This window comes from Hypanus sabinus, chromosome 22, assembly GCF_030144855.1.
Source record: "Hypanus sabinus isolate sHypSab1 chromosome 22, sHypSab1.hap1, whole genome shotgun sequence".
NCBI classification, from domain to species: Eukaryota; Metazoa; Chordata; class Chondrichthyes; order Myliobatiformes; family Dasyatidae; genus Hypanus; species Hypanus sabinus.
The window spans coordinates 10,762,303-10,787,331 of NC_082727.1; the positions used below are offsets into that span (position 1 = coordinate 10,762,303).

At 41.0% G+C, this 25,029-nt stretch overlaps 1 protein-coding gene across 1 annotated transcript in view; it reads left to right on the plus strand.

The window, feature by feature from the left end:
• The window catches only part of LOC132379329 (E3 ubiquitin-protein ligase TRIM8-like), a 109,026-nt gene that overhangs the window by 71,577 nt on the left and 12,420 nt on the right, over positions 1 to 25,029 (plus strand). The window contains exons 2-3 of the mRNA XM_059947045.1: positions 10,371 to 10,466; positions 20,329 to 20,562. Of these exons, the coding sequence (XP_059803028.1) occupies positions 10,371 to 10,466; positions 20,329 to 20,562 (330 nt within the window). The remainder of the gene's footprint in view (positions 1 to 10,370; positions 10,467 to 20,328; positions 20,563 to 25,029) is intronic.

The following is a 25,029-nucleotide window of genomic DNA, read 5'->3' on the forward strand; positions in this document are numbered from 1 at the left end:
CGCCCAATCACACCCATGTGACCAACTAAACTACTAAACTGTACATCTTTTGGACTGTGGGAGGAAACCGGAGCTCCCAGAGAAAACCCACGTGGTCACAGGGAGAGCGTGCAAATGCCTTACAGGCTGCGGAATTGAACCCTGATCGCTGGCATTGTAAAGCGTTACCATAACCGCTACACCGTCATGCCAGCCACAAGTTTATTGCAAAGGCAGTGGGTAATTGCAAAGGATTCTAGTCACTGTTGAGCACAGATTGCAGAGCTCTTATGTTATCCTGTTTAGCAGATGCTTGGAGCCTTGGAACCACATGATCTGGGTGCAATGGGCTTGGGAAGGTTTGAACAAGCTAAGGAAAAGCTCTGAGCCCATGAGTACGACAGAACTTCCATGCCTTGCCACTCACAAATTCTGCAGATGCTTGGAAGTTCAGAGTAGCAGGTACAAAATGCCAGAGGAACTCAGTGGGTCAGGCAGCATCTATGGAAAGGAATAAAAATTAGATATTTTTGATCAAGGCCTTCACCATTTGAATCCTGATGAAGGGTCTTGCCCCAAAACGTCGACTGTTTATTCCTTTCCATAGGTGCTGCCTGAGATCCCCCAGCATTTTGTGTGTGTTGCCACTCACCAAACTTTGCAAGTGTTTAACATCTGCCACTTAAAATAGATTTGATCAGACTAAACACCATATATTACTTAACCTCTTTATTTAGTGATACCGAATTATTGCACAGAATCATTCACAGTACAGTTCTCACTGAAATTTGGGATTTGCAAGCTTTTCTCTTTACTTATATACAGCCAGTGTGATGAAAATTGCTGAACTGGGTCAATTACCTGTTTACATGAGGCAGTTAACTGAAGATGCTTTAAACCACTGAGGATGTGGCAAGCACTGCATCATTACAAGTTGTTTCTGTTTTTCTTAAATAACCATCCTTAAGTACTTGGAAATTAATATTTTTGAAGCTGGCCTGCAGTTAGTGGTGATCCTTCGATAAGGAATTGGCTGCTTGTTTGAAATTTAATCAAAGTTCTGAACAGTTTAGTTGAAATTTCGGTCCTGGTAGTTATTGAGAAGTACAGTTGTCTCCTAGAGTCGAGGAAAAAAAAACGTTAAGTATCAGTTTTGCTGGTTATACTAAGTCACCACTTTATTAGGTACTCCTGCACACTTCGTCAATGCAAATATCTAATCAGCCAGTCATGCTCACTGGATGTTTGGTTTTTTTTGCACCATTCTCTGTAAACTCTAGAGACTGTTGTGAGTGAAAATCCCAGGAGATCAGCAGTTTCTGAGATACTGAAACTGCCCTGTCTGACACCAGCAATCATTCCACTGTGAAAATCACTTAGATCACATTTCTTCCCCTTTCTGTTTGGTCTGAACAGCAGCTGAACCTCATGACCGTGACTGCATGCTTTTCTGCATTGAATTGGCTTCTGAGATATTTGCATTAACGAGCAGGGGTACCAGTGTACCTAATAAAGTGGCCGCTGAGTGACTGTCAGAGATAATAATACTGATTCTAATACCATCCGTACAAATAGAGATTGCTGCTGATTAACACATACATTTTGGCCACTATTGTGGAATATACTTTTAAAATGTAACTGTTATTCCATGATTATGTGGACTATGAATACTTTGGTAGAAGTTTTGGATCATCAGAACAGAGTCCATTTCAACCCAAAATGTCGACAGCTTCTTCCACTCCCCCACAGATGTCGCTCAGCGGGCGGATTTCCTCCAATAGACTTGCTTGTTTGTTGTTCCAGCATTCGCGTCTCTTGTGCCTCCATTTGAATACCTTCTGCTGTTAGGTAGACCTCGCGAACCAAGATTTTTCATCATTCTGTCTAAATGAGTAATTGCAGAGTCCACTTAAATGCGTGGGTGATGACACTTTTCTAATTTCTCTCCTCTGCAGCCCAGAACCTAATTGGTTCATTGATAAGATGACTAATCTTTCCATACAATGTGCCGAGGATCCCTTCCTGTTCGAAATGTTCTTGAGAGCAGCTATTGAGATAGATTTGATAGATATTTTTGCTGTTATCAGTTAATGTTTGAAGTTTTCTGAAGAACCAAACATAACAAAAAGTTAGTTCCATCATTTAAAGTCGTTATCTCAGTAGATTAATTACCATTTTATCCTTGTATCTGAACCGACGTACTTTGAGTTACGTTGATGCCGGTACGAGAGCACAGAACTCCTGCTGCAGACACGGACAGAGCTCCTGTGAGAAGGGTTCAGTGGTGACCTTGAGATCTGTCTGTGTGGAGTTTTCATGTTCTCCCTGTGGCTTCTCTTGGTTTCTTCTGGCCACTGCAGTCTTGGTGCACATCCCAAAGACCTGCTAATTGCTAGGCTAATTACCATGCCTCAGACACCAACGCGGGGCATCCCACAACTGATTAAACCTAACCAACGTCTTTGGAATGTGGAGGGGAGACCAGTGAACCTGGAAGAAACCCACACAGTCACAGGGAGAAGATACAGATTCCTTACAAACAGCAGAATGCTGGTGGGTGGTCACTAGCAATCTAAAGTGACCGGGCTGTCCACTGTCCTGCTGCTCTGCCCATGGCCAGGAACCAAACTCCAGCCAACTGCCTGCCGCTTTGCTACCGTTGTACTTAAATCCCTGAGCTAAGCTGAGAGAAGATTGCTGACGATCAACACAAGATTCTGCAGATGCTGGAAGTCCAGAATAACACACACGAAATGCTGGAGGTCAGGCAGCACCCATCAGTCCTGATGAAGGGTCTCGAGCCAAAACATCGACTACACGTTCCTCTCCATAGATGCTGCCTGACCTCCAGCGTTGACCTAAAGGTTTAGCACAGTCTGGCCCGTTCAACTTGGCTCCATGAAAATGGAATGGAAGAACTGAGCCTTGGAGCATGTTAACTTTGTTTTTTAACGCCAGTTTTGATTATATCCTGTAACCAAGACATTTGTGAATGGAGCACGGGCAAAATTCTGCAGAATCCTGAAGTCTGAGGTTGCAAAAAAAAACAACTGAAGGCCGGATGGTACTGATAGCGACATAATATTTGGGTCAATGACCTTTCATAGTTTGTACGTCCATGTAGCTGGTGTTACGCAGTTCTTTTAGCAAGACCCTTTGACTGCTGCTTTCTTTTTATTTACAGATACAGCACAGTTGCAGGGCCCTTCCTGCCAACAGGCCCATGTGACCATTTAACCTACTAACCCATGCATCTTTGGCATGTGGGAAGAAACTGGAGCATCCAGAGGAATGATATGTGGACTGAAAAAGTTTTCAGTCTGATATGCAAGTCCCTGATTGGAAGCTTAATCATGTTTTGCATACCATAGTTTTAAAATAATTGTACTCTGAGCTACAGTCTATTTCAGAATGTGAAAGATATTTATCAATGATCTGCTTGTGAATTCTTCAGTATTTTAAAGCTTTCAACAATGTTCTGAGTTAATACCAGGATTTAGTAAACATGAACATAATTCAAACAAATATTGGAATTAGAATTTATTGAGGATCAGCTTCATCCCCCATATACATTTACATGTTTTAGGAATTTGACATGGTCACAACATGTAACAAAAAGAACATTCAATGTTTATAAACAATTATATATAAAAAAGGTAGTGGCTAGAGTATAGACAAAGAATAAAATGTACATAAATACCTGCATGTATTTACAATGTAAAAGGGCATTATAAAAATGGTTTGAAGCATTTATGTACAGTGATACATAGAATACATAGGTAATATATAGAAGGGAGTGGGGTTCTTAAGGATATTACATGTATGGGGATTCATATATAATATGAATACCTCATCTTTTAAATTGAGATATTTGCCTGTATTTATAATTTTTAAAAAAATTATAAAGTAACATGTTAAAAATCAGATATGCATTTCATGCAGTTACCTGCAGATGTTGATTGTTCTGCTGAGTACTAGTTCAGATATAGAGCACTGCTTTAAGAGATGAACATTCTCCATTGTGGTTAGGTGTTCCTCATATGTGGGGTTAATATATTGTTTAAAAGCTTGTGTTTCAAATAGTTTTAGTACAAAATCTAATCATATTGATGTACAGTATAAGTGCTAATTCCAGCATCTAGAAATGTCTTATTCAGTTCTGTTTTATCTGTACAATTTTTTACATTTTAGCAATTGGAATTATTGATTTTCAACCTAATGAAGGAGGTCTATTTTACTTTGGCAGATATTCATTAGATCTCAAGCAGTTTGCAGGCTTAGAACTGTACTGGATCTTTTAGAAGATATTAAGGTCTTTAAGCTTTAGTCCATTTTTTTTACTGAGACTCATTGCATTAATCCATGGCTTCCTCTACTGGCACGATGAGACCACACTCGGGTTGGAGGAGCAATACCTTGTATTCCATCTGGGTAGTCTCCAACCTGATGGCATGAACATTTGATTACTTGAGCTTCGGTAATGCACCCCACCCCCACCGAGCCTCTCCTTCATTATTCCCCATTCCTGTTTCCCTCTCTCACCTTACCTCCTTACCTACCCATCACCTCTCTCTAGTGCTCCTCCCACTTCCCTTTCTTCCATGGTCTTCTGTCCTCTATTATGAGATTCCCTCTTCTCCAGCCTTTTATCTCTGTCTCCAATTTCCCAATTTTTTACTTCACCCCTCCTCTCTCTCGGTTTCACCTATCACCTACCACCTCGTACTGCTTCCTCCCTCTCCCCACCTTCCTACTCTGACTCCTTCTCTTACCAGTCCCGAGGAAGGGTCTCTGCCTGAAACATCGACTGTTTACTCTTTTTCCCAAGATACTGCCTGACCTTCTGAGTTCCTCCAGCATATTTTGTGTGTTGCTTTGGATTTCCAGCATCTGTAAATTTTCTTGTGTTTGTGAAATTAAATAATCACCAGTTTTTAGAGAATTAGTTTTTGTTTATTTTAGAAGTGTAGAATTATGTTAGAAATCAATTACAAAAAGAATTGACAGCTATGTGGACGTAATATGCCTAAAACAGCAGCAAAGCAAAACAGCAAGTTGAATTTGACCTTACTTGTCACTCTGACTCCCTCAATCCATTTATCACGAGTGGACCAACAGACAGTAATTGAGTTTGCAGACTGAGTTAACAAGTAACTTCATCATTTTCAGCCATAATTGTTTGGTCAGTACCATTTGCTTTTCATTGAATTTGCCGAAGTCCACACACTGTAATGGTTTGTGGACATGATGCCTCCTTGTTGGAAGGAATCTTCATTCACTAGAACCAGTAGCAAGATTGGAATATGATTTGCCCTTTTGATTCCTTGGAAGTAGATGAGCTTTACTTGTTACATCTACATCGAAACATCGAGTGAAATGTGTTGTTTGCATCACAATCAAGTCAACGAGGACTGTGCTGGGGGCAGCCCGCAAGAGTCACCTAAGCCTTCAACTCACTAATCCTAACCATACGTTTTTGGAATGTGCAAGGAAACCGGAGCACCCAGAGGAAACCCCACACAGTCACGGGGAGAACGTACAAACTCCTTACAGCTGGGAATTCAACCGGGTCGGTGATCGTTGGCACTGTAAAGTGATGCATTAACCACTATGTTACCACTTTTGAGACCCTGGCACAGGTGGTCTGTCTCATCATTCTTGGATGCAGAGTGTAAGGAGGTGAAGGAACGACTCAGAGAGGAGTTTTTGTGAGATGCATAAGGACTGAGGTCGGAGGCCTGGAGGCAGGCTGTCTTGGGGTTGTTTGTGCGTGTGTGGGAGGGTGGGACATGGCGTGCTGGCCACTGTGGGTGGGCATAGTATGTTGGTGCTGGAATGTGTGGCACCACTTGCAGGCACATCCTTGGGCTGTGTTGCTTTGTAATGCAACTGTACATTTCACGCTATGTTTTGATGTACTCATAGTAAATAAATACATTTGAATCTACTGATAAATTCTTGAGGAAAAAGGAATTCTGAGAAATATAGAAAATACTGGAAATACACGGCATGTCGGGCAGCCTCTGTGGAGTGGGAAGCAGATTAACATGTTGGAACACCGACACACTCGCACAAACTGCTGGAGGAACTCAGCAGGTCAGGCAGCATCTGTGGAGAGAAATTAAGAGCCAACAATTCGGGCTGAGACCCATCATCAGCACTTTGTGTGTTCCTCTGGACTTCCAGCATCTGCAGAATCTCCTACACTTGTACCGTGTCGAGTCAGAATGAGAAATAGTTTTATGTTGTGGATGGTGTTGAGAGCACAAAGGGGATGTTTGTGGAAATCTAAGGGAACGGAATTATGCAAACAATGGTCTTTCAGAGGATTATTAATTACAGCTGATTTGTCTTGAGATGTAATTAGGGGAATATGAATGAGGACAATAGGAAGGAGAAAAGTCCCTAAAAAATAAAACTGGAACTATGAGATAAAGATCACAGCAGCTACTGGAATCCTGAGATAATGTTGGAAATCCCCAGGAGGCCAGGCAATACCCATGTGAGAGAGAAACAAAGCAGACATCACAGATTGCTGAGTGGGTCGGAACTATCCAGCCCCAGACAGACTGGAAAAGCTGGTTATCTGAAACTGTTGAGTTCAGCATTGAAATCTCGCGCTAATCTAGCAAAGATTCACCCTGCTACCGACAGTGAGAAGGCTCAGTGCAGTGTTGCACTATGCAAAGCGGCTGTTGTATTGCATAAACACAGGAGATTCTTCAGATGCTGGAAATCCAGAGCAATGCTGGAGGAACTCAGCAAGACAGGCAGTGTCCATGGAAATGAATACACAGTGAATTCTTCAGTCCTGAAGAAGAGTTTCAGCCCGAAACGTCGACTGTTTATTCATTAACAAAGATGCTGCCTGACCTGCTGAGTCCCCTCAGCATTTTGTGTACTGTCGCTATTGCATTGACCCACATTCTGGTTGTGAAAAGTACAGTGAATATAGGGTTTATTTTTCATTTCTAGCCTCACACCTAATAATTTCCTTTTATTGCGTTGGTTGTTAAAAAAAATCTGCTTTACATTTTCAAGTGTGGTATAGTTTGCAGGTGGTGTTGCTGAAACTGTTTCATTGCATCTGGTAGATTTTGCAAAATGCTTGTGTGATGTTGATTTTCTAAAATTGATCTTGCTGTCACCCAGCAAGGCAATTTCTTGGTGGGAGGTGCAGTAATGTAGCAGTTAGCGCAGTGGCTCTACAACACTGGTAAAGTGGTGGTTAGTGCAGTCGCTCTATGTCGCTGGTAACATAGTGGGTAGCGCAGTCACTCTACGACACCGGTAACATGGTGGTTAGCACAGTCAAGCTCTACGTCAGGAGTAACATGGTGGTTATTGCAGTTACTCTGTGATTGCAGTTACTCTATGTCAGCAGTAACGTAGTGACCAGCAAAGTCACTTTACGGTAGCAGTAACATACTGGTTAGCACGGTAGCTTTATGGCACTGGCGATAACCGATCAGAGTTTGACTCACCACTCCTGGTAAAGTGACAGTTCTCCTTGAGATTACGTAAATTTCCTCCGGGCGCTCCAGATTCCTCGCACATTCCAAGATGTACAGTTGGGGTTAGTGAGTTGTGAGCACCGGAGGTGTGTCAACACTTGCGGGCTGCCCTCAGTACAATTCTTGCTGATTTGATTTGACACAAACGACGCACTTCTCTGTTTGTTTTGGTGCATGTAACAAAAACAGATTATCTTTACACAAGAGATTCTGCAGATGCTGGACACGTGAAGGGTCTCTGCACAGAACTGTTTATCCCTTTCCATTGATGCTGCCTGACTTGTTGACTTTCTGTGTGTGTTACCTTTATCTTCTGACATTGAAAATGATCTTCCTGGTTGCAGCTTGCATTCAGACTAAGTAAGAACAGACGATAAGCATAGTGACAACATTGGAATATCATTTTGCTACAACTGAATGCGATTTATTTCGTATAGCATATTATTATATATAGAATTCTTAATGATAAATGTCAAAATTTAGCTGAAAAATATTGCAGATGTCTGACGTCTGAAACAAAAACGGAAAATGCGGTAAAATACTCAGCAATACAGGGAGCATCTGTGGAGAGAGAAAAACAGTTAACATTTCGTGATGCAGATCGCTCAATGTCTGAAACGTCATTGACTCTTAACGTTAATTCTTTCTCCCCCCACAGGCTTTTCCTAACCTATATCCCCAGTATTTATTGTTTTTATTTCAAAGATTTTTATGGTGAAAATTTCAGAGATCAGTAAAACACCAAACGGTGAAGAACCAGTTCTCTGAACATATTTGGTCCAGTAGTGACTTTGGGAGTAATGTGCTATTCCCAGAACACCAGAATGACAAACTAAAAACACTATCCTGCTGCTGTGAAACACATTCAGTGTGTCGCTGTGCTCTGGGAAGTTGCAAGGTATTTCCTGTGCTCAAATGTAAATACCTTCCTTGACAGATTATCTATCTGTATTCTGTTTCTTCTTGGCTGCCTTCCTTCCCTTAGAAAAACAAATGAGACCGAAACCAAAGAATAAAATCTCAGAACCTAGAATTGAGAAAAATTAGTTTGAACATTTCACCAATAAATTTCTGCTTTTAGATTTCCCCGTGTTCTGCAGTGCTTGCAGTCAAGACGAATAACCGAGATCTCAGTTTTCACCAGAGGCAACCTGCCATCTTGTGTGTTTTAGATTGCAGGGTATGTCAGACTTCAGGGGCTCCTCCTCACGGAAGGAACCATCCATCCAGATCTGGAACCAATACTAAAAAATCCAAAGTGATGGCCTGCAGTGCACCAGTGTTGAAAAGATTAGCGAGAGCATAAATCACGAAGGTTACTGCAAAGTTTTGGTGTTGAGGGAGCCAAGACAATAAAGTTAGCATTCCTATTTAAGAGGCATACAGTACTCCTAGTTGAGCTTGTGAATTATTTGTATTGTTTTAACCGTCTCTGGCGGTCTTCAGACCTATGACAAGTAGGTTGCAAAAAAGCACTGCTGCGTGCAGTGTCTTCACTGAAAACATTGATCATCCTTTTGCTTCCGTAGATGCTGCCTGACCTGCCCAGTTCCTCCACCAGTTTTTTGTTTCTAATTCCGAGGGTGGCACAACAGTATATATAGCGGTTAGTGCATTTGCTTTTTAGTGATAGGAATCATCGAACAGTATTTGAATCCCACCATTGCCTGTAAGGAGTTTGTATGTTCTCCCCATGACCGCGTGCGCTTCCTTCGTGTGTTCTAATTTCCCGCCACATTCCGAAGTGAGTTGTGGGCATGCTATGTTGGTGCAGGAAGCATGGCAACACTTGCAGGCTGCTAGCATCAGATCCTGGGACTGTGTTGGTCGTTGACGCAAAGCTCTTCACCGCAGGTTCCAATGTTTGAATGTAAAACTTGTCTTCCTGAGGCAAGTGGTAGTCGGCTTTAGTGGATCTGAGAATCAGCTTTGATAAATCTCAAAGAAACACTTTGGAATTCCTGCTGGTTGTGTGTGAAACACTGACTGCATTTGAGGATGGGGCCAATGGGTTGATGCATGAGGGGCAACTAAGAAGTTTTCTGGTAAGGTGAAATTAAATGCAGACAAGTCGGAGGTGTTGCAACTTGGGAGGACCCACTAGGGTTGGGCTTAACTGTGAACGTTAGAGCATTCAGGAATGCAGTAGAATAGAGGAATCTGGGAATACAGATCCATAATTCCTTGAAAGTGGCGTCAAAGGTAAATGAATCCTTGGCCTTCATAGATCAGGGAATTGAGTATAGCAGTGGGGATGTTAGCTTGAATTTGTAAAAATAAGACATTGGTGAGGCCAAATTTGGAGTATTGGTCACCTTAGTGCAGTTCTGGTCACCCACCTACAGGAATGATGTCAATAAGATTGAAAGAGTATAGAGAAAATTTACAAGGATGTTGCCAGGACTTGACCTGAGTTACAAAGAAAGGTTGAATTGGTTAGAGCTTTATTCCCTGGAACGTAGCGGAATGAGGGGAGACTTGGTAGAGGAATACAAAATGATGAGAGGTATAGGTAGGGTAAGTGCAGGCAGGCTTTTTCCACTGAGGCTGAGTGAGGCTACAACCAGAGGTCATTGGTTAAGGACGAAAGGTGAATTTGAAGGGGAATTTCTTCACTCAGAAGCTGGTGGAAGAATGGAGTGAGCTGCCGGTTGAAATGGTTCAAGTGCAACATTTAAGAGAGGTTTGAATAATTACAAAGGGGATGGAAGGCTTTGGGCCTGGGTTGATGGGGCCTGGCAGAATATTGCAATGTGGATGAGATGGACAGAAGAGTCTGTAGTGTTCCGTTACTCTAGAGCTGTTTGAGTATTGTTCTGTGAATTTAATGCCTTTTTTTGAATAGTTCCACTCTAATTTCTTACTTTTTTTTTAAAGCAAATGCTGATGAAACAACAGGAGAGACTGTCAGAACGGGAACAGGATATCGAAGAACAAATATACAAACTGAAAACTGATAAAAGTGTGATTGAGGTAAGGGAAATTCAACACTTGAATCTTCTCGGCTTGTTGCAATAATGCATGAATGTTAAATGGAGTTGGTTTACTGTGGTCAGCTGAGACTTTGGACTTCCTGCTTACATTGGATCAGTGCCCTGGTTACGTTGCTGAATAGTGCCATTAAGCAGACAAATTAGTCATTCTCCCATTATTAGTTAAATATCCAACTATAGTAAATCTCCAGTTCTAAAATTCTCCTCTGGATCTCCTGACTTCCCTGCTCCAACAATTCTCGATTTTCTTTTGCATTTCTAGTGTTTCTAATTAGCACTTAATTCAAAAGCTGGTTCTGGTCTAGCTGAGTCTTCAATTTGGTTCACGCGCCAAATGTTTAAGTTGAAACTGCAATTTCAAAGTCAAAATAAATTTATTATCAAAGTACATTTATGGCGCCATATACAACCCTGGGATTAATTTCCTTACAGGCATTTACGGGAAAATAAAGAAATACTAATAGAATTTCTGGAAAACTACAGATAAAGATTAATGTGCGTTAGACAAATAAAAACAAATAATTAAATGATGCTGAGAACCTGAGTTGTAGAGTCCTTGAAAATGAGTCCATTGATTGAGGAATTAGTTCAGAGTTGATGGGAGTAAAGTTACACACACTTTTTCAGGAGCTTGGTGGTTGTAGTGTAGTAACTGATCTTGAACCTGGTGGTGTGGGACCCACCTGCCCGATGGTAGTATTGAGAAGAGGGCATAGCCTGGATGGTGGGGGCTTTTTTATGGCTTTTTTATTTCCATGTGAATGTGCACAGAAATGGGGGGAGGGCTTTGCTTGTGAAGGACTGGGCTGCGTCCACCAATTTTTGTGAACTTTTCTGTTCCTAGTCATCGGTATTTCCATGCTAGGACATGATGCAACCAGCCAGGTTACTCTTCACTGTGCACCTTTAGAAGTTTGTCAGTGTTTCCAAATCTACGCAGACGTTTAAGTAGAGACACTGTTGTGCCTCTACTTTCAACACTGACATATTTGCAGTTAAAAGAAATCACTGTCATCAGACTGCCTCTTTTGGATGTGACTTAAGTCAGTTCATGAACATTAAAATACCATCTAATACTGTAATTCACGAAGGTGCCCCATTACCCTTCCAACTTCCCCTTTCTTAAAATATCACTAAGGCCGATATAACTAAAGCTCTTCATGGTACCTTGGAAATTGACTGTGGCATTTACTTTCACAAGTGAAGATAAAGCAATTCCTATTAAAATAATTAAATGTTGTGAAGTGGTTTGGGACATATCTGAGGATACAGAGAATGCTAAAGGAGTTCAAGTAGAATCTTACTTTCAATCCCTATAGGAGCTTCAAAAGAATGAAGACAAGAATGCCATTTGCTCAAAATTAAATCTGCACTGATAATCTTTATTAAATTTTCCATAACTTACCTGGGGGAGTGTAGAAGAGAGAATTACACAAACGTTGATGATCTGTCCACTTGAACCTCTTCTCATCTTCCCTTAACACTGTCAACAGAATCCATTTTATTTATATATTTAGAGGCACACTGTGGAACAGGCCCTTCTGGCCCAGCAACCACACCGTCCATCAACCCACCTATTTAACACAAGCCTCATCACAGGACAGCTTACAATGACTAATTAACCTACTAAGCGGTACATCTTTGGAGATGAGAGGAAACTGGAGCACCCGGAGGAAACTCCCGCTGTTCATGGTGCAAACTCCTTATGAACGGGGCCAAAATAAAACTGAACAGTAATAACGCCGTGCTAACCATTGGTACACCATTGCTGTGGTATTAAGCTGCTGGCGTTTCTTTCTTCTTCATGAGACTAGTGACCTTTTCATTATTCTCCCCTTCACTCCCATTGAGGTAACTTGTACATTTTCACCAACATCTGCTTGACTCTTCACCAACTTGTATTCATTGCTTCTATAAACACTCTGGAGTAGGAATTATTTGTATGACCGAAGTTCTGCTCTGTTAACCTCAAAAGCTGAGGCATAGTTGCAAGAAAAAGACTGTGAACCCTTTGCAATTACTTGGTTTTCTGCATTAATTACACATAAAATGTAGTCTGATCTTCATCTAAGTCACAACAATAGACAAACACAATCTGCCTAAACTAATAACACACAATTGTACTTTTCACGTCTTTATTGAACACATTGTTTAATTGTTCACAGTCCAGGCTGAAAAAAGTATGTGAACCCTTGTATTTAATAACTGGTAGAACCCCTTTTAGCAGCAATAACCTCCACCAAACATTTCCTGTAGCTGCTAATCAGACTTGCACAACGTCAAAGAGGAATTTTAGACCATTTCTCCTTACAAAACTTTCAGTTCATCAATATTTCTGGGATACCTTGCATGAACAGCCGTCTTCAGGTCATGCCGCAGCATGTTGATTGGGTTAAGGTCTGGACTCTGACTTGACCATTACAAAACACAAGTTTTCTTCTTTTTAAACCATTCTGTTGTTGATTTACTCTTGTGTTTCGGGTCATTGTCCTGTTGCATCATCCAACTTCCATTAAGCTTCAGGTGATAGACTGCTACCCTGATGTTCTCCTATAAAATGTCTTGATACAATTTTGAATTCACTGTTCTCTCGATGATTGCAAGCTGTCCAGGCCCTGAGGCCACAAAGCAGCCCCAAACCATGATGCTCCTTCCACCATGCTTCACAGTTGGGATGAGGTTTTGGTTGGTGTGCAGTGCCCTTTTCCCTCCAAACACAACAATATGCATTTCTGCCAAAAAGTTCAACTTTTGTCTCGTCAGTCCACATAACATTGTCCCAGAAGTGTTGTGGAATATCCAGGTGGTCTTTTGCAAACTTGAGATTATGCAGCAATGGCTTTTTTTTTTTGGCAAGCAGTGGTTTCCTCCGTGGTGTCCTTCCATGAACTCCATTCTTGTTCAGTGATTTTCTTATAGTGGACACATGAACAAAGACTAGTATGTTCTAGAGATTTCCCTGCAGGTCTTCTGCTGTTCTCCTTGGGGCCATTTTCACCTCCTTTAGCATTGCACATTGTACTCTTGGTGCGATCTTTGCAGGGCGCCCTCTCCTATGGAGAATAGCAACAGTACTACTTCCTCCACTTGTAGACAGTTTCTCTTACCGTCCACTGATGAACACTCAGGTCTTTAGAAATGCTTTTTTTAGCCTTTTCCAGCTTGATGCATCTCTACAATTCTTCTAAAGTCCTCAGAAAGTTGTTTTGATCGAGGCATGGTGCACATAAGCAGATCTTTCTTGAGAAGAGCAGGCTCTATCAATAACCTGACTTTGTGTATCTTTTTGACAAGGCAGGGCACCCCACACCTCCAATCTCATCTCACTGATCGGAACACCTGACTCCAGATAGCTTTTGTAGAGGCATTACTCCAGAGGTTCACGTACATTTTGAACCTGGACTGTGATTGTTTAAACGGTGTACTCAGTATTGACGAGAAGAAGTACAATTGTTTGTGTGTTAGTTGTTTAGGCAGATTGTTTGTCTATTATTGTGACTTGGATGAAGATCAGACTGCATTTTAAGAGTAATTAATGCAGCAAATCAGGTAACTACAAAGAGTACGTCAACTTTTTCTTGCAACTGTAAATCTGCTTAAGTTACTATTGTGTATATTTAGTGCACACAACTGAAAATCAATTTCTAATCTTTTGTGTCCTTTCATGTTGCTAAGGACCTCACATGCAATGCAGAAACCATCTCTTCAAGAGAAGGGATGCCCATCCTTTTCCCTCTGATAAATGTAACCATGCATTTCCAGTATTATCCTTATAAATATTTCTGCATCATCCCTGAAGCTTCTAATCACTTTACAGGGTAGCATTTCAAACTACTGTGATTCATTTCTGGTCCAACCAGTTTAGCATATCTTACAATTCTGCCCCTCTAGAAACAGATTGTAATATTTGATCCAGCTTATTAATGTTCTTATACTGTATTGCATTTGACAAGGTCCCAGGTGGGAAGTTGGTCAAGAACATTGAGTGGCTTGACTCTCAGGATGAGGTAGTAAATTGGATTTGACTTTGGCTTTGTGGGAGAAGCCAGAGAGTGGTAGTGGAGGGTTGCCTCTCTGACTGGAGGCCTTTGACTACTGGAGTGCTACAGGACTTGGTACATTATTGTTTGTCATCTATATTAACGATCTGGATGATAATGCGGTTAACTGAATCAACAAATTTATGGATGAAACCAAGACTGAGGATTAATGGACTGCAAAGAAGACTATCAGAGCTTACAGCAGTACCTGGACCAGCCGGAAAAATGGCAGATGGTAGTTAATGCAGAAAAATGTGAGGTGTTGTACTTTGGTAGGACCATCCAGGGTAGGTCCTACACAGGGAATGGTAGGGCACTGAGGAGTGTTGTAGAACAAAGGGATCTGGGAATACAGGTAACTAATTCTTTGAAAGTGGTGTCATAGGTAATTAGGGTCGTAAAGAAAGCTTTTGACACATTGGCCTTCATAAATCAAAGTATTGGGTAAAGGAGATTGGATGTTATGTTGAAGTAATATAAGACATTGGCGAAGCCAAACTTGGAGTATTGTGTGCAGTTTTCGTCACCGACCTACAGGAAACAGGTAAATAAACCTGAAAGAATACAGAGAAAATTTACAAGGTTGTTGCCAGTACTAGAGGAAAGATTGAATATGTGAGGGCTTTATTCCTTGGAGCGTAAAAGATTGGGAGTTCTAATAGTCTACAAAATCATGAGGGGTGTAGATAGGGTAAGTACAAACAGACTTATTCCACTGAGGTTGGGTGGGACTACAACTAGAGGTCAGGGGTTAAGTGTGAAAGGTGAAAAGTTTAAGGGGAGCATGAGGGGGTTCTTTTTCACTCAGAGGGTGGTGAGAGTGTAGAATGAGCTGCCAGCATAAGTGATGAGTGTGGGTTCAATTTCAACATTTAAGATAGATTTGGATAGGTGTATGGATGGATGGGCTATGATCCAGGTGCAAGTCGATGAAACTAGGCAGGATAGTATGTTGGCATAGACTGGATGGGCCAAAGTCTGTGCTGTAGTGCTCTCTGACTATATTAACCAACGTCACTATGTTTTAGTGAGTTTATTCATTGGATTCTTACCGGTACTTTACAAATAATAGATGAACTATTATTATAAAAAGTTATAGTTAACACTACTGCAATTCTTTTGTAAAAATGTATGTCTAACATGTAAATATATTGTCAGTCTGCATTAAATTCAAGTTCCTCAAAGAAACATAATTTCCATATTCCACCAGCTTTCAAATTTGGTTGATATTCAAATTTGGATTTTTTATTCTTAAATGTAAATTGTTAACATAAATTGTGAATGCTTGATGTTTCTGGCAATCCACTTATGAACTGCAACATCCAAATTATCATTCCTCATGTGTTTGAACTTCACATGGTTTAACTGCCTTTATCGATCGCTGGAAATATTAAGTGCCCTTTGTAAATCTAGATAATTATGGTGTTGTCCTTATCTATTCCCTCTGTAATTACTTCAGAGAGTTCAATGTTACTGAGGAGAATATTTTCATTTGAGACATTCATGCTGATGTTTGACTATATTGTAGTTTCTGCACATTTTTTAGGCATTCATTTCTTAAACAGGAAAGTGACCTTCCAAAAGTTATGGGAGAAAGCAATTACTTGCTCTTCCTAACCACTTAACTTTCCTGTGCTTGCCCAGTCTGCTTTTGGACCTTCTATTATCACCTCTCTGGTACTTCCTTTCTGATTGAACAGCTATCTACACTCTTAACCTTCTTCATGGTGTTAACTCGTACCTCTGACATTGGTATTGAGTCTGTGTTTCTTATCTGTACTTCCTGTGCACTTGAACGATTCTCTTGTTTTTAGTGATTAAAACTGTGCGTACACCTATCTACAGGAAAGATATCAATACAATTGAAAGAGTACTAAGAACATTTACAAGGATGTTGCTGGAACTTGAGGACCTGGGTTAGAGGGAAAGGTTGAGTAGGATAGAAAATTATTCCCTGGAGCATAGGAGAATGAAGGGAGATTTGATAGAGGTATGCAAAATTATGAGGGGTATAGATAGGTCCGCAAGCGTTTTCCACTGAGGTTGGATGAGACTAGAACTGGAAGTCATAGGTTAAGGGTGCAAGGTGAAATATTTAAGGGGAACCTGAGTGGGTGGTGTAAGTTTGGAACGAGCTGCCAGTGAAAGTGGTGAGTGTAGGTTCAATTGAAATACTTAAGAGAAGTTTGAATAAGTACATAGATGGGAGGGGTTTGGAGGGCTGTAATCCAGATACGGGTTGATGGGACTAGGCAGATTAATAGTTTGGCATGGATTAGATGGGCCAAAGGGCCTGTTTCTGTGTAATAGTGTTCTGTGAATCTAGTTTTTTTTTAATTTCATCTTATTTAGAACTTCCTGTTTGTGTTGGCTTTGAATGTGTTCAGCTTTGAAACTCATGGTCTCCTTTTGGCTTCATCCTATCTATTCCAGCACCATTTATGGGGTCCTTGGATCATCTATTTCCTTTCCCATAATCCTTGCTGTCCTGTAGGTCAGAGCTCTATTAACATTTCAGAGATATGGTTTGTTGTTGCATGAATGAAGTCACAGGAGAAAAGTACTGGTAGCTGTGAAACAGCCTCTTTATTCAACAAAACAAGATACAGCAGGCATGATATTGAGACACTTTTGGTGGAAGGTCTGGCTGTGCCCAGCACTACACACACTTTATGTGCTAAAGATCAAAGAAGATTCAGGACAAGTCAAACAAATCCATATTTACAATCTTCCCTCCCAGCATCATTCCTAAAGCTAGCATAAATCACTAATGCATCCATGCAATGGAATGCTGATTGGACTCATGCACATGCAGACAATCTGCTACGTGCCTGTTACCTGGTCTATGATCCTATTGTTCAGAGCTGCATTAAAATCAAATCCACTATCCATAGTCAGGTCTGAAGACTGGTGGCCAAAGTTGTTTGCTAAATCAAGTCAACTCAAGGTTATTGTCATTTCAACCATAAGCTGCTGGTACAGTACACAGTAAAAATGAAGCAACGTTCCTCCAGGACCCTGGTGCTACATGAAACAACACAAAACTACATTAGACTATGTGAGACAGCACAAGGCTACACCAGACTACATAAAACAACATAAAAACTGCACCAGACTACAGACCTGCATAGGACTACATAAAGTGCACAAAACAGTGCAGGGCAGTACAATAATTAATAAACAAGACAATAGGCACAGTAGAGGACAAATTTCAATATAATAATAAATGATGTAGATGTCAGTCCAGGCTCTGGGTATTGAGGAGTCTGATGGCTTGGGGGAAGAAACTGTTGCACAGTCTGGTCGTGAGAGCCCAAATGCTTCGCTACCTTTTGCCAGATGGCAGGAGGGAGAAGAGTTTGTATGAGGGGTGCAAGGGGTCCTTCATAATGCTGTTTGCTTTGTGGGTGCAGCATGTGGTGTAAATGTCTGTAATAGCGGGAAGAGGGACCCCGATGATCTTCTCACCTGACCTCACTATCCACTGCAGGGTCTTGCGATCCGAGATGGTGCAATTTCCAAACCAGGCAGTGATGCAGCTGCTCAGGATGCTCTCGATACATCCTGTATAGAACGTGGTGAGGATGGAGGGTGGGAGATGGACTTTCCTCAGCCTTCGCAGAAAGTAGAGATGCTGCTGGGCTTTCTTTGCTATGGAGCTGGTGTTGAGGGACCAGGTGAGATTCTCTGCCAGGTGAACACCAAGAAATTTGGTGCTCTTAACAATCGCAGCGGAGGAGCCGTCAAGGTTCAGTGGGGAGTGGTTGCTACGTGCTTTCCTGAAGTCAACAACCATCTCTTTTTTTTTGTTCACATTCAGAGACAGGTTGTTGGCTCTGCATCAGTTCATTAGCCGCTGCACCTCCCATCTGTATGCTGACTTGTTGTTCTTGCTGATGAGACCCACCATGGTCGTGTCATCGGCGAACTTGATGATATGGTTCGAGCTGTGTGTTGCAGCACAGTCGTGGGTCAGCGGAGTGAACAGCAATGGACTGTGCACACAGCCCTGGGGAGCCCCCATGCTCAGTGTGATGGTGTTGGAGATGCTGCTCCCGATCTGGACTGACTGAGGTCTCCCAGTCAGGAAGTCTAGGATCCAGTTGCAGAGGGAGGTGTTCAGGCCCAGTAGGCTCAGCTTTCCAATCAGGTGCTGAGGAATGATTGTGTTGAATGCTGAACTGAAGTCTATGAACAACTTTCAAACATATGTGTCTTTATTGTCCAGGTGGATGAGGGCCAGATGGAGGGTGGTGGTGATGGTGTCGTCTGTTGAACAGTTGGGACAGTACATGAACTGCAGGGGGTCCAGTGAGGGGGGCAGCCGGGTCTTGACGTGCCTCATGACGAGCCTCTCGAAACACTTCATGTGCTAAATGTGCTAAACTCCAAAATCACTTTAACATGTTTAATGGCAAAAGGTAATTTTTTTCTTCCAAATATGTAGAAATGATGAGCACTGCTGTGATTCGACTTTTGTGCAATGTATATGCATTTAAATTAAAATGCCAAAATCTGATTTGACTTGTGAAGCCATCTGACATAGACCAGTTGGTTCAAAGTATTTCAGTGAACAATGGATAAGTCAGCAGAAGGTAGGCGACCCCCAGAGTGCACGTCCCAGTGTTTATGCTGCTTGAGGGTGCTAATTCTCTACAATCAGGATTGTTCAATGCCTTATTGTTGCACAAAATATTGGCCCATGGTGATACAAGAAGGTTCTAACTGCTGCATAATCATTTCAGTTGTGTATTTGCTTTTGTTATTTGAGGCTTGTTGAAAACAAAAGGCTGGGGTATGTCATTTCCATTTTCAATTTTAAAAAAAATCCCCTTGTGCTGCAACAGGTGTGAAGTTATGTTTGCACACAGCAAGCTTTATAAAACTTCTAGGATGTTTGCATTCACAGTTAAGCATAAATGGCTCAGTAACAGGTTTATTATCACTGACATATGTCATGAAATTTGCTGTTTTGCAACAGCAGTACAGTGCAATACATTAAAAATCACTAGTAGTTAAATAATTGGGGAGTACAAAAAGAGAGCAAATAGTGAGAGAGTGCTCACGGGTTCAAGGTCTGTTCAGAAATCTGATGGCGGAGGGGAAGAAGCATTGAGTGTGCATCCTCAGGCTCCTGCACCTCCTCGCTGATGGTAGTAATGAGAAGAGGCCTGTCCTGGATAGTGAAGGCCTCAATAATGGATGCCGTCATCTTGAGACATCACCTATTGAAGACGTTTTTGATGGTGGGAAGGCAAGTGCTGGCTGAGTTTACAAGCCTGTACAGCTCTGTGCATTGGCAGCTCCATGCCCAACAGTGACGTAACCAGTCAGAATTCTCTGCACAATACAGCTGTAGGAATTCGCTGGAGCCTTTGGTAAATACCTAATCTCCTCAAGCTCTTAATGATATAGCTGCTGGCGTGCCTTCTTCATAATTGCATCAGTATGCGGGGCCCAGGTTAGATGTTGGAAGATGTTAACACCCAGGAACCTGAAATTGCTTACTCTTCCCACTGCTGATCTATAAATGAGGACCAGTGTGTGTTCTCCCACTTCCCTTTCCTGGTCTTACTGATGTTGAGTGCAAGGTGGTTGTTGCGACTCTACTCAACCAGCCATTCTGTTTGAGGTTGGGTGTGATTGGTGAACTATGGGGCTGGATTTGTTCGAGGTTTTGAAATTTCGTTTGAATATCACCTTAATAATTGCCATCTGCCCAGGCATCCAGGTACATCACTGTGAATTGTATTTAATCCATAATTTAAATAACTTTTGCCATTGACTATTTGTTTTCCTTAGGAGAAAGTCCATCAGTTGAAAGAGGAAGTGCGTTTGCAATATGAGAAAATGCGTCAGATTCTAGAAGAAGATCTGGGGAAAACGTTGGAACTGATCGATAAAACACGGACAAAATTCTGTGACGAGAATGCATCGCAAGTACATCAGCTAAATGAGCGACTGGAAGAGGCTAAAAAATTACTGAACTCCGTGCAAAAAATGTGGGACAGGACAGAGGATATTTCATTTATGAAGGTAGGTTTCTGAAGCAAGTTTGGCCAGTGAAATGACTAGATGGACTTGAGACCAAATAGGAATCAGAATCAGATTTATTCTCACTGACATATGCCGTGAAATTTATTGCTTTACACCTGCAGTACAGAGCAAGACACAACGTATATTATAAATTATAAGAAATCTTACATAAATCTTAGTACAAAAAGAGAGCAAAAATAGTGAGGTAGTGCTCATGGGTTCATTGTCTGTTCAGAAATCTGATGGCGGAGGGGAAGAAGCTGTTCCTAAAACATTGAGTGTGTGTCTTCAAGGTCCTGTACCTTCCCTATGGTAGCAGTGGGAAGAGAGCAAGTCCTGGGCAGTGTGGATCCTTAATGATGGTTGGCACCTTCCTGAGGCAATGCATTTTGAGAATGACCTCGATAGTGGGAAGGCAAGTGCCCTTGATGAAGCTGGCTGAGTTTACAACCCTCTGCAGCTTTTTCCTGATCCTGTGCAGTAGCCTTTCCATACCAGACAGTGATGCAACCAGTTAGAATGCTCTCCATGGGACATCTGTAGAAATTTACTAGAATCTTTGGTGATATATGAAATCTCCTCAGACTCCTAATGAAATATAGCCACTGGTCTGCCATCTTTGCAAATGCAGGATAGATTTTCTGAGGCGGTGATACCCAGGAATTGAATCTGGTCACCCATTCTGCTGTTGGTTGTAGTGGGTTCAGATGTTAGAGATGCAATTTAAACTCTAGGTTCAAGTTTATTATCAGGCAACTGTATACATGTATATCACCAAACAAGACAATGTTCCTCCAGGAACAAGGTTCAAACACAATACATTTAGCTTTTCATGGGTATATGCTGCAAAACGTTCCTCTGGGAACAAGATTGAAAACACAGTACATATATCACATACAGCACTTAAAATAATATTAATAACATTTATTAACAGACTTAAAAAAAGCATTCTGTAGATATACAAGTTGACAAAAAGTGCGTGTGCGACAGTGTAATGCTGCTGCTGCTGTCGACAGCAGTGTGCACTGGTCGGTAGCAGGTTAAAGTCAAGCATTCTGTTTTTTGTGTATTCTTAGCAGTTTTACATTTTTTATTAGACAGCAAAAATATAGATATTTTGGAAAATAGTGCTAATATTTTCTCTTAGGTAAAATGTTTATAGAAACACAAATCTTGAGATTTATAGTGCAAGGCTCACAGCAATTATACATTACCATCAGATTCATTGAAATGGGTAACTTTCTGTACAAATTTTCTGTAAAAATCTATGATGGAAAATGTTGATGCCAGTCTCTCCATTTTAATACCGGCAAACTGTGAAAGGGAGCCTGCGTTTTCCCCTCTGTTGTTTCTCACATTGTAAGGAATCAAACAGCTGACTGGGAGCATGCAATATCTACCAAGATATGGGACTTCTGGCATGTTGCTCTGTGTTCTGTACTGCCCTTGCTGGTAAATCTGTTGCAATTTCTGTTTTACCATAGGAATGATAGTGACGTTTTCTGGTGTGAAATAGCAAAACACAAATGAACCACACTCTTTAATTGGCAGTACTCATAATTTCCAAACAGTTAATGCAGGAGATGAAATTCATGAAGATAAAATTTAAAGGTCTACCTAATCATACTTTCATTATGTAAAAGATTTACTAACTTTGAAAGCACTTTTCAATAAAGCATTGAATCATAATCATTTTCACTAAAAGGGAAAATCTGGTATGAAAGTCAAATCAAACTGCTGCTGATAACAACATCTTGTCCATTTAACTCGAAATTTAAGGAGTTTAAATTATTTTTCTGCAAAGAGATATTAGCCATGGTTTAGCTTGATGCTTTTTTAATTTATGGGGCAGAGTGGCTATAATATTTTGTAGATTTTTTTTTCATTTTGAAGTTAGTGAGATGTTGTCATAGTAGATGTTTACAGAAGGATTTTTCTAAACTGGCTGAAGTAACACACAACTCATCAAGACTTAACTTTCTATTGGCAAGTAACCCTAATAGGAAAAGAGTTTTATTTAAATTCCTATGCAGACTTTAGCATCAACAATTAGGGAATTAAATTCCAAGCTGAGTCTCCACAACTGCGCATTTCCTTTCTTGCCCCCCCTTATGTTGCTATGTAATTTGCTTTAAGCTTGCCAACTCTTTCTCAAGCTTTTCTACATCAAATTCTTGGGATTAGTAAAATCTAGTTTTTTGCAACAAGTTAGGATGATTGGGGGTAGACATGCCAGTAGGAGCTATGGAATATTTAATTTAGGAGTAATTTTTTTAAAAATCCATGAAAAATAATGCTTCCTTCCTTTTCGCTTATGGGGACCTTGCTGAGGGAGTGTAATCTTGGTAAAATAAACGAGTGTTTCCGTAGGCAAAAGGACATTGGAAGAATGCAGTTTATTTGAAGAATGCAATTCTGTGCAGACTGTAGAAAAGTTTTCTGCACACAAGGAGGCTATTCAGCCCATTGAATCCATGCCAACTTGTAGTCAAGCAATGTGATCAAAATCATTCCTCAACTCTTTCTCACTAACTCCGAATTATCCTCTCTCAAATGCCTTTCCAGTTCCCTTTTGAAGGTTCTGATTGAGTCTGTTTTGACCATCTTTACAGACTGAATTCTGGATCTTAAACTGATTTCAGTCTGTGCAGAACCTCCCCACCCCATATCTTCTGCAGTTTCTTCGTGCCTTAGTCCTGGAGCCATCTGCTTATGGGAGAAATTGCTACCTTGCCTGAAGCAATTATGAAATTATGTATATCTATCAGATTTCCTGTCTACCTTAAACTCAGCTTCACCAAACTAACCTCTTTCTTGGAAAATTGTAGTAAAAGTTAGAACTGTACCATTTAGTCTGAATTGTGACTCCTCTTGCATAAAAAGTATACCACCTCACATTTCAGAAGTTATTACTGTCTTTCTGTTCATTACGCTTCCGAGCTCTCTGTCATTTGCAAATATGGAAATCTGATAAACTGTAAGGATAGTAATAAACTCCTTGAAGAAATGGGCAGCTGCCGCACTCATGTCCAGATAATGACTATGCATCTTAGATCAATAGTGGACCCAGCACTGACACATGAGACCACCATACGGCAGCCTCCGCTCTCTGCCTTCCACCTATCCATCTGACCTTCAATTCCATGAACCACAGTTTTATAAACTAATCTTTTATATGGAATTAATCTTAAAATCAGCAGACAAACGTCTACTGCATTCCTTTTATCAGCTTTCTCTGTCACCAGTTCAAAATTTCAGTCAAGTTAGTTAATGATATAATTAATAAATACTCTCCTCTATTTATGCAAGCTTAATATATTTTAATATTTTCTCTCTTTGCTTTGGAAAGCTTCCTCACAAACATGGTTGAACCTGGAATGTCCATAGAAATAGATGACCGCGGTTGCCACTTCCCAGCTCTCTGGACCATTCTCCATTTTTAGGGAGGATTAAAAGACTGCAACATTAACCCTACTTCACTTAGCAACCTAGTATGCATCCCTGAGAGATCTGCTGATTTATTTAACCATGGACAGCATTTTTAATACTTACTCAAAGTCAGTTTTCACCCAATCAGAAGATGAAAAATGAGCTTTGTTTGCCACATCTAGTTGCTATGCTATCATACTGTATGAAGAGCAGTTATCTCTGTAAGTTCTCTTCCTGAAATATTTAAGGTAAAGGGTTTTGTAGTTTTATTTTTGTCAGACGTGGCCCCTTAGAATGATGGATTTTCTGGGGAAATATTGCCGTTTCTTAAAAGGAGAGTAAATTTAGGATCCTGGGTTCTTACGCATGCAAGGAAGTCCCAAACTTTTGGCCTGACTCTGATAATTCTCTGACATCGAACCTGTTGACCAGAGCAGAGCTTGAAGTTGTAGTTCTGCTGAAAAATGTGTGTGCTAAGCCTGTATCAGATCTGACCTGGTGTAGAAAGATTGCCAATGGTGGCTGCGAGAGGCAGGGGTAAATAATGGGTCATTGGTTTGATTGACTGCTACTCTTGTTTCAATAAACAATCTGCTGGGGGAGCTCAGCAGGTTGAGCAGTATCTGTGGGAGGAAAGGAACTGTTGACAGATGTTGCCTGACCCACTGAGTTCCTCTGGCAGATTGTTTGCTGCTCCAGATTCCAGCATCTGCTGTCTCCTGTGGCTCTGCTATTTTTGGTTGTTGACCATTCAATTGTTTCAGTTTCAGTTTTTAAATTGTTGTGTCATTGAATTGACTTTTAATTATTTTGGAGTCTGATCCTCCAGAAACATTAAGAAGTTAATTGTGTTGACAGGCAACAAAGCCTGGGACATGACTTTCCAGTATTTCCCTTGTTTTGGGCTGCTCACGTGACAATTATTGCCTCCTACAAGGCCTTGTTGCACCACAGCATCTTGCTATTTTGGATCAAAAACACAAGAAGTTCTGCAAATGCTGGGATTCTTAGGCAGTAGACGCAGAATGCTGAAGGAAC